Raw genomic sequence first — 11,198 nt, forward strand, 5'->3', positions numbered from 1 at the left:
TCATTTTAACCAACTTGTTTTGTTGAAACTAGGTTTCAGAATTAGTAAAATACATTAAGATATCCGGAATATTTTTTTGCCCAAGTTATATATATCCTCCATTGTACACACACTGTGGTTCTTCAAAACCTCAATTTCAAACAAGCTATTAGGAAATACCAGCATAAGCACTGATGGCAACTAAAGCTTGCATCTGTCTCCCAAGTCGGTGTTACAAAATGTCCTTAACTACAGAAACTGGACCACTGCACAGTGCCATGCTCTAAAAAAAAAAGTGACAGAAACATCTCAAGATGGACAAAGCACAGCTCACAATTGGGTCTTTAGAAGGTGCCTCACTGAATCACTCACCGAAGCCATCTGCTGCTGGCACTTCACAATAGCATCCCATTTGGAAGGTACGTTCAAGTGCTGCATCAAACACTCCTGTAATGTGCAGACACGGTGCGGAAGGAAGCCACCTGTGGCCACTGAGAACTGCAGAGCATCAGCAACCTGTGATGGAAGGGATGAAGATGCCATGACCAGCATCTGTTAACCCAAGGCAGAGGATGTCTCTCTTTTCACTCTCAGTGGCCAAACACCGATGAAGAGGAACCTCAGGAAAGACCTTCTCAAGCAATCGGTTACTTTTACTCAAAGTCAAAAAAAGACGATGTTAAAATCCATCAAAGTATGTTTTTTCTTCTAGATCATTGGAGATTTTCTAGTAAAAAAATCTCTCCTTTTTTGGAAAGCGTTTACAAGACATATATTTAAACAGAATGAAAGCATTTTTGTGATCAATATTCATAAGAAGTCTAATTTGAATGAACAAGGTTATAGAATAAACTTGCCCACAATCTGTTTTAGCTTTGACTGTGAAAAATCTTTGTCCAAAGTCTTTGCATGCTCATGGCTTGGATTCAAGGGCAGAAAAACTACAACCTGCTAAAGAGTAGAGTAAGTGCATTGATCTATGGAACCAGACAGCAACAGTGACTTCTTCACTTGTACATTTTATGATTACACCTTGCATGGACCTTTGCCTTATGGAAAGTCTCAAGCTGTTGTATTTTCTTTATTCTTTCAGCACACATTATTTCTTTTTGTAGTATACAGGTATGCAACCAACAACATTTTACAATAGCAGGGATTTCAGAGCATGAGACTGCTCTAGCCTCATGATGCAGCGTAGAAGTGTCCCAGAAGGCAACGTTAGGGATGGAAGCACTGACAACAGCCAGTTGCCTGCCCACTATGCAGTTTTTTTGGCTGCTACATCCCAACAGGGGTACACACACCCCCCAAGGCAGTCAAATGTGAAATAGGAGTATCAGACTTGAACAAATATTATTGTTAAAAGTTACCTGTGATGCTTAAGTACATACTATAAGAACATAAATAGGGAAGGCAATGAACATCAGAAACCTTTCACTGCCATCCTCTACATGTTGTGTTAATTAGCTTACTTATTGCAAAGAATAAATAGTTACAGCAATTGGCCAAAACCAGGGATAAATAACACTTCTCAAATTATGCAGGCAGGATCCCATGTAAATGAGAGTTCTTCATACTATTGTTGTGTTTTTTTAAGCAGAGTCTCACTTGTGCACACAGCCTGTGCCAATTTTAACAACACTGAGAAGCTGCGTCCAAGAAGTGCTTCAGAAAAAGTATCAATGACTTTGCTCAGAGCTATCTCCCAGTTATTTGCTCTGGAGGTACAGAGTAGAAGACAAGACAGCTTAATGCTGCAATATCAGGTATGCTGAAGGGCAGACAAAACCAGACTACTTCACTAGCTCACTTACATTAGAAGTGGGATTCAGGCCAACGAATCAGAGTAATTGAATCTAAGCCCAGATATCTATCAGTGCAAGAAAAGCACTCATGTCAGCTCACACCGAGACACCAAAACAATGAGTGCAGGTCTGCGTACCTCAGTCACTAGGGTGGATAGTTCTGGTCAGTTATTTCTACTGTATAAGTAACATGTTCCAGCCAGTACAGTCAGGAGCACTGGTGGGAATTTTCTCCCTGACCTTTATTATGCAGTCAAGACTTAACACTGACTGATAGTTTGATATTTGACCTGTAATGGAATAACCTAATTTTTAGAGGCAGAAGACCCTAAGATCAGAGAGGGACTGAGAGAAAACTCTGCTGTATAAAGTTTACTACATAGCCCAGATTAGGGCTTTGATGAGCTACTACAGGCAATCTAGGACATGAAAAGTCAGTATATAGACAAGGATGAGTCATACATAACTATGCATAACATATCCATGCCCACTATGAAAGATGATAGCCATTGTGTTATTTCCTTCTCTCTTGAAAGGTTTTAATTCTGCTGTTAGTCATGCAACATCAACTACCACAACTACCAAGGCCAGCATCACCAAAAAAAAGAAAGATTTTTGGCCTGTTCTCTCACTTCCACCACTGGTTTTATTAGCAGGTGCTTCCCAGTGCTGGATACCTGTACTCTGAATCTGTTTCTACATTTGTGAAAAGGGCAGAAAGAGTAATAAAGCATAGAAAGCACAAGCTGAGCAGGCTCCTGTTTAAGTCACAGTAGCCCCAAGTTGTGCCTAGTTTGATCAAGACCAGTTAATACATCTTAAAAGAAATCCCAAAACATCAAACTTGCTGTGAATATTAGATATTAACTACCTTTTAAAATGGGTCTACACAAGACTTTAAATAACACTATCAGCCTTGCCTGCTGGTTCTTTTTAGCTAGAACAAAACCACTACATTTACATGGTTCAACAACTGTCACATTCTAGTAATGTTAAACCTTCTCTGAGAGAATGCCCTGAGCAAGGCCGAAGTTTTTCTTGTTGAAACCTTTGTTCACAACCAGAATATCTGAAGGGTACCTGTGTGTCAAAGACATTGAAGAGAATGACACCATACTGGTGAAAGAGGCAGTCTGAGATCCAGCGGCAGTCATGCATGACCTGAAGCAAGAAAGAGCTGTCAGACAAACTGCGTCCAACTGCAACTTCTTTGGTGCAGCTAGATCATTACATATACACGTGACCCTCTGCCACCACAAAAGTCCTCACCCACTCTGTACCCCTACCTTCAGGATGTTTTTATCTTCCAGCACCATTTGTAATCCATTTTTGAAAGCCCGAGGTCCCAGAAGGAAAATATCAAATAGAAAAATACGGCTCTTTGTTGCTATCTACAGGAAATTGCAGAGATAATGAGTGAGAGACAGAACAACAAACATTTTGAAAGTAGGAGAGACTGCACTGTTACTCACAAGCCACATTCTCCTATGTACAGGCTTGTGTTGGGGAGAGCAGGTTTAGTTTCTGTAATGCTGGTTCATAAACAAGTCTCGATTTCTCCAGTGATGCTCAGATTCTCACAGTAATTAGAAAGAACAACCCAGTAGTCTACTATACACAGTTAAATACAGCATTTTGAGACATATCAAGAGCAAACCCTATGCAAAATACTTAAAATAGATTCCTACACCTATTATGGAGACGTTTTTAAAGAACCACTTCCAACAAAACTCTTGTGCCCACAACATTCCTTTCATTGTCAAAGACCACTACCAAAGAAATAAAGGATATAGTTTTCCATCATAGCATTTCAAACAGGATGTAAAATGTAGGTTTTGCCTATGTTCAAATTCATACTGGTTTAACAAAAGCTGTTATTTGAAAGCAATTTAGCCATACCAAAACATACATTTTGTGGACACTTACTTTTGCATAAACGAGTTAAGTTTGAAGCATGAACTCCCACACAAGTTTTTGCTTTGGATAAACCATGCTCACTTTTAAACCTATTTAAAAATAAACTAAGATGATTTTGAGCTAACTTTTAGCTATTTTCCTTTCCGTCCCTTTGTTTTCAGATGTTGATAATATCACAGCTAATCAATATACTGTATCATCTTTAGATGATCCACCTTTAGATGGATTTTACATCTTCAATTATATTGGCATTGTGATCAGGTCTTGCAGTTTTTCAATAGGTAGCAGCTGTACTAGTGTAATACCTCTACCTGTATGCAAGTATATATAGAGATGGCAAACAAAATATGTTACACTGTTACAGACAAATGTATATATTACATACAAGTTAAGCAATTATTATATTGCCTTATAACAGGATCATTCTTTCCGTAACAAGTCTTTTATGATCTATCTTGAAGAAACATCATATCCCTTACCAAAACACAGGCTAATCCTCAAATGTTTCTCAGTTATGCCTGTCACAGAATCACAAAATGGCAGGGGTTGGAAGGGACCTTTGAAGATCATCCAGTCCACCCCTCCTGCTAGAGCAGGATCACCAGGATCACTGTTCAGTGGCACATTTTGGGAAATATCTGGCTCTTACCTCAAGCCATGAGAGTCTTCCATGACGACACAAATTAACACCTTCTCCTGCTATACTGACAACACATTGCTGTTTTAGGTGCAGCACCTAATGAAAAACATAGGGTAAAATAAATAGTGCCAGAGAACGACAGGCAGAGGGACAAATAGTAAACTGTGACTTTTCTGGTCATGATACATATTTGGAAAGGTAAATACAGATCAAAACCACAACGAATCTCAGATATATAGTGATCCAAAAGAAACAGACACAGTATCAACCCAGTTACAGATAGACAGCTGGAAATTCCACAGCTAGAAACAGCAATGCTAGATTTAGCTAAATCTTATGGCTAACTAAAGAATACAGACTCCCCTGATCTTCTCCCAAGATATTATCTTAAGTAGGTTTTAGGAAGTTCCTTAAGATCACATAAATAAGGTGCTCCTTTCTGATAAAAAGGAGAACTAGTTTTCTAAGGTATAAAAAAAAAAACCTGTTACTCTCACAGACATGAAAAGTTTTCAGATAATTAAGATAAAGCAACCTGTAGTGCACACGTAACACAAGAGTAGAAGGCATAAACAGAAATAAAAAGGCCAGTTTTTTCAAGCAACAGTTAGATTTCCTCTGTAAGCAGGGAAATCTCTTCCTGTGGGGAAGAGCTTTTTCCTCTGTATGTGCCATAGATTTACCATAACGAGCCCTAATACCAACTGATGTTACTGTAAGACAAAATGGCATGGAGGACTGACTGTCCTGGTTTGAGCTAAACAGAACTAATTTTCTATTTAGTGATTTTACTTTTCAGCTCAGTCTCTTTCAAGTGGCTGAACTTGCTGAAACTAGCAGCATGTCTTTCCAGACAGTGTGTGCTGCTAGAGGTGATAATCACAAGGCCACTGTCTCACCATGGGTGCCGTGTCTGTGCCTATAGTGGGAGAGCAGACCCAAAACTGACCAAGGAGATATTCCATCCCACATACGTCATACAAAGTATAATGCCGAGGGATCACAAGGCTCTTGACCCTTCCATCTTGGATCCTTCCATCCATCTTGACCTTTTCTTTCCTGCTCTGATCCTGCAATGGCTGAAGTCTGAGCAGAACCCTGCTGGTTCGTCTGCCTCTGATCCTGATTCGTGTGTTCCTGCATCAGCTCCCACTGCTGCTGAGTCTGGACTGAGACTTTTTCAGTGCCCTGCTCTGCAGAGCCTCTGATGACATAATCGTCATTGGGGAAAGGTGGGAGGGGGAGGACTTTATATTGGTTCTGTATATATATTTGTACATATCTGTATATATTTCATTATTTTCCTATTTACATTATTACTATCCTGTAGTATTAGCATTATTGTTCTATTAAATCTGTTAGTTTTATTTTCCAACCCATAAAGTTTCTCTCCCTTATTCTCTTTTCTCTTCCCTTCTGGGGAGGGGAGAGAGGTTAACAGAGAGCGTCTGTCCAGGATTTAGTGACCGGCCCAGCTGTAGACAGTGACAAGGACCTATAGTACTGCTGGTGTAATTCGGGTCTAAAAAATGCTATTAAACTTAATAAATCTATCATTGGCTCAAGAGTTCTGAAGCTGAGCCTTTCTACCAAGTCCACTTATGTTACTACACATGATTTAAAAGGTCCAGGCATGTCTGGTGTTCCAAACACCTACAACAACAGCACAGTCAATTCCCTCTCCAAATCCCAACAAATCCTCATGTTGTTCCCTTCCTAAACAAATAATGGTTCACTGGTGATTCTGACCCTTCACCACAGTTACTGGTGACACAGTCTAAAACCAGCAACCAACACACACTGATGCAGTCTTATCTGCCCACTGCAAACTCACGCGCACTGCACTCATTCCCTGCACGTACGCAAACTTTAAATACACTTGGATGCCATGAGAGATACCATTTCTATTTGACTGAAAGGAGCCGGTTACTACCTATTACTCATATTTCACTACAGTCTGCAAAAGTGATTTCCAGTGTAAGACGTGATGAAGCAGCGCTCCCAGTCCTGCCACCTAACCCACTCATCTACTGACAATGGGAACAGAACAAGCTTAGAAGTCATCTATGCTGCATAGGAGCTTTCATCAGTACTTACTGCTGGGCCAAATTTCTGCTGCAAAGAATCAATAACTGTGTACTCCACATTGTCTTCTTCCTTCTTCTCTAAAAGGAAAAGAAGAAAAAAAATCATTAGATGCTTCCTCTACTTGAATAAACTTTGCAAAGGTTTGTATTTCAGTTGTATAATCACCCTACTTTACTGGTTTAGCTGTTCAGATCTTCCCTCTCTACTCCTTGAACACACACAAGCAGATTACTGAACTTTCTGCTTCAGATGGGTACAGTCTGGAGTGTCAGCCAAAATTCTGGTTCTGACAGAAAGACTGGCTGTTTAAAAGTAAGCTGCAGCATTACTACTTCTTGTTATGATGCAGAAAGGAATCAAAAAGGTTTTGGTTTTTAAAATTACATCCGTTACAAAAAAGCACTCTAATTTCCAAGCTTGTCCAGGGAAGGAAAAAGACAAAAACTAACAGTCACACCACAGAACATGGACAGCTAAGTGATCAAGGAGGCAAAGAGAATTTAAGCCAGATTTAAATATTTTTAGTGCCTGCTTAACAATGTCTAATGAACAAGTAAAGAAGGGTTCTCTTAAAGATTCTCCCTGCTCTTTAGGTAAGATACAAATGTTAATAATATGCATCCATGACAACACCAGGACAATCTTCTGGACTGTAAAACAGTCAATTGGAAGGTCATAAGAACGAATTTTTAAAGGCTCTGCCAGACCACATCAACCTTTGCTCTTTTCCTCCCTCACTACCCAGATAAATGCAGCAAACCTTCCTCTAGCCTACGCAGGTCCTACTCTTGTCATGGCTCTACAAGAACACAATGAGCTCATCACATTTTGGGTCTGTACCTCTGTATACAGCAGGAACTACACAACCAAATCAGTGCAAGCACGTGACAGCCAGCAGAGAACCAAAGAGCAACAGTCTTATTGAGCTTCGAGTTATCTATCACACCACACACATTTCAGGAACAAGTATAAGATTAAAACAATCACCAGAGAGGAATGCTCACTGGCTGAAGCACTTTGATTTCTCAATACAACATATCAGTTGTATTGCTCAGCCACTTTTACAGTTGATGAAAGCTACAGGATAAACATTCTGGAAAGCAGGTAAGTTTCCTTCTGATGTTGTGAACGTATCTGCAGGCAACAAGCAGGTCTCTGTACCTATCTTTCTGTGACCACTGCAGAATACATCCTGTTCTGATACAGGCAAACCAAGAGACTGCAGCCTCTGGGAAAGATGTTGTCCGACAGAGACAAACTAACTGCACTGCTTGATTACTCTCCTCATTACCTGAAAGGAAGTATTTTAAGCTATTTGAGGCTCTGAGCTGGCTCTCAAAGGAAACGCAAGGAGAGCTACATGGGCGACAATCTGCTGGTCCTGTGTCTGCTCGTTTGCTCCCTTTAACAGCTGAAGTCCACCTGCAAGAGTAAGGCAATCACATATAGCACAGAATTCAAAGCATCAAACATTCCACTAGCATGGACATTTTAATAAAGGAAATTATTTCATCCAATGTCATCTACCTGTGTCCAGACAATGAACTGCTGCATGTGAAGCAACTTCCTAATCCAGTATGCATGGTTCTTAAAGAAGACCTCAAAGCTACCCAATCATAAGCTTATTTTGCACAAAAGAAGCTTTATTTCAGATAAAATTTCACATTTATTCTGAATGTAAGAGGTGAAAGCAGAACCTGAACAGATGTTCACTGCAAAGGTCAGCAATGGTTTCAAGGGAAGAAAGAATTCAAAGTACAAAGAATAAAGTACCTGACCTGAGCCCAAGAACCACACAATTTAAATATCTGTATGTCTTTACACTGAATCAATAACATTTGATCCATTATTTAATTACTGTAATTGGTGGGCAGTTTTACAAGTTCATCAATAGGTAAAATGGTTGTATCCACTTTACTGTAATCAGATGGAAGTTATTAGATCATATAAAATGGTAGCATGTCACAACCGAAAAAAAAAGAGTAAGTAAACATTCACCTGACTGAAAGATGTCACATATGAGATGCTTCATTTCTATGGCAGGACAGTCTGAGGTCAAGAATACTTCACTGGGAAATACAACTTAGTATAAATTTCCTTATATTGATATAAAAGCATCCCACTGCGATTACAGAGCTCCAATCATGTACATCTGTATCTCAATATAATAAACCATAATCAGCCTTTAGGTGCAGCTGAAGAACCTTGTATCTGAAATTGTATCTTTGAAGGATTAACACAGGAATCTGCTACCAAAGTGAGCACATTCAAGTGTGTGTGCACATAGGCTTACTTAACAGGGAGAAAGAAGACAAGACAGTAGCAAACAAGAAGACTGCTGCTAATCACAATTCTGTGTGCTTCTCAACTATATTTTAAGGACTATTCAGTAGACATCACTTCATTCCTACTTTATTTAAGAGGAAGAAGAAACAATTCAAATGTAGTCATGTGAGAAGACCCTAAGCAAAGCCATCTAGGAGCAGGGGTCTGCAGGAGTTTGAAACATATTTTTACCAGCTTCCCAAACTCACATTTACACGTTTTGAGAGCTTGGAAGAACCTTTTACACAGTGCAGGTCTTCCACTGACCACCTCGTTCACCTCTTTAGAGCAGAGAAATTCAGACTCGGCACAGCTGAGTCTGGACATCAGTATTATACTAAATGTAAGTGGTGACACCCTTAGCAAGTGCATTCCCAGCCCTTCTCCAACTGTGAAAGGAAGGAAACATATCAACGTACTTGGAGAGCATTGCTGTTTCCTTCCCTGAATCTGGTTCATCCAGCAATTCCACTGCAACAGAAATCAACAATTTAGTGCTGACAAGCAGCTTTTTAACATTTGTCATCTCCCAAAAAGAGAATCATAATCGATACTGACCACAACAGGACACGGCCATACATGCGAAAACCAAAAACAACAGCAAAAAAAAAAACAACCAAAAGAACCCAACAAACCCACCAAAAACACCCAAAAAACCAAACCAAAACGAGAAGACACCCCCCAAAACCCCTGAACTTAAAGTATATCTTAAAGGAATTTAAATTCATCCTGATGTCTATATAAAATAACTCACACCAGTAGCCTAGGTGAGGTGCATTTCAGAATTCTAGCATTTAAGCAAGACTAATGACCTGTCATCTCACCAAAAACAAAGGCAGTATTGAACTGGTTACTTCACAAACTATTACACAAACAAAGCAAGCACAAGGGAAAAGGCAGAACAGGTTCAACTAATCACTTGATAAAATAGCTGCCTTCTAGCTATTTCCCCCTCAGCACTTTACTCTTTGTCCCCAGAACAAATGTCAACAGAAAGGCACAAGTCCTTTATACACTAGAAATGTTTTTCTTCAATAATTCCATATTCTTATCACTAGTGATTCACAGAAAGAGGCTCAGATAAAGAGACCGTTTAATAGAAACGCTTTTGTCCATGCAAGAAAAAGCAAAACAAAGTTAACCAGAACTTTAAGCAATTTAATTTCCCAGCAGAGTCCCTTAGTGAAACACATATGTGAGCATACACAATAAACACAAATTGCCTTCGGGATGTAAACGGGGCACATTTCTCTCAACTGATTACCTTTGGAATGTGTACTTTTATTAGTGGTCTTACCAGACTTTATTTATTATTTAAATAGTAAGTTTTAAAGCAGGACAAACACAAGACTTTCACCAAGTGGGAAAGTATTATTTCACCAACCGATAATTGGGGAATTAAAGTTATGTGAGATATACAAGGTTCTAATTCCTAATGATTTTAGATGTTCAACTGGAAAATGCAACAGAGGGAACAAAAATTAGGTTAAAATGCTGAACTAAGAGTGGACGTGATTGCCATGCCCCAAAACAGGGTAAAAAAGGCCTCACCATTGACTATTTCATGGCTAAAGAACATCTTTACTCCTGGAGTGCTTCTGCCAGTTTCCAAGTTCCTCACTAAAATGAGGGAGAGGAAAAAAAATAGACAAAACATCAAGTTACACTGTTTGCGGTCAAAGCAAACACATTTACTGAACAAAGCAAGACCAATGGACCGGGCAGTACCGTTAACTGAGGCAGGGATATCAACAAACAGGTTATTTTAAGTGCCAGCTCTTTCACTCTACAGAAGAGGGCTTCTACAACATAACTGCGACTAGGACACAACTCAGGTCTGCCGCACCTACACAGTCTCACAGCTGAGAGCACAGGCGGGTGCTACTAACTCCTACCTGTTTTATTCACCCTCAGTGAAGCTCCCGGGAAGCATCCACGGGCGCTCCGTCAGGCACACTCGGCCCGGGAGGCTGCCTAGGCTGCTTGTGACAGCACCCACAACCCTCCCTTCCCTCAGCGTCCCGGCTTTGGGCTCGCCCGCTCCCTTCGCTCTGCCCCTCGGCATACACCGAGGCGGCGCAGGGCGCTCCGAGGGCCGGCAAGGGGGGAGGGTATGGCGGCCCACCCCCGACCTGTCCGCAGGAGAAGGCTCCGATCGGGGTTCACATGCTGCAGCACCCCCTGGAAGACGCCGCATTTCAGGGTGACTTTAACAGTTCTACCCAGGAAAGCACCCAAGCGCTCACTGCTGGAGGCCATTCAGCAGCCGAAAGCAACACCACCACCTGCAGCACCGAGCACCACCACACCTCATGGCGCGACGCCGAGGCCCCGCCCAGGCCCCGGGGACGGGACCATCGTAGCCCACACCCAATCACGGCCGGGAAAGCTCACCGAGGGGGCGTGGCCAGCGGAGGGCAGCGACGGCCGTCCCGCGCGCCGCC

At 41.0% G+C, this 11,198-nt stretch overlaps 1 protein-coding gene across 1 annotated transcript; it reads right to left on the reverse strand.

Annotated features, from left to right (window-relative positions):
• Positions 1 to 351: 351 nt before the first annotated feature.
• Positions 352 to 11,013, reverse strand: EXD1 (exonuclease 3'-5' domain containing 1; the record flags this gene model as incomplete). The annotated part of the gene is made up of 9 exons (XM_010191855.1): positions 10,887 to 11,013; positions 10,306 to 10,374; positions 9,174 to 9,225; positions 7,721 to 7,851; positions 6,439 to 6,506; positions 4,351 to 4,437; positions 3,071 to 3,175; positions 2,865 to 2,945; positions 352 to 495 (listed from the first exon to the last, which is right to left on the reverse strand). Coding segments are annotated over exons 1-9 (864 nt in total), but the record flags the coding sequence as incomplete, so codon positions are not given.
• Positions 11,014 to 11,198: the final 185 nt, after the last annotated feature.

This window comes from Mesitornis unicolor, unplaced genomic scaffold (genome assembly GCF_000695765.1).
Source record: "Mesitornis unicolor isolate BGI_N332 unplaced genomic scaffold, ASM69576v1 scaffold11369, whole genome shotgun sequence".
In the NCBI taxonomy this organism is placed as follows: domain Eukaryota; kingdom Metazoa; phylum Chordata; class Aves; order Mesitornithiformes; family Mesitornithidae; genus Mesitornis; species Mesitornis unicolor.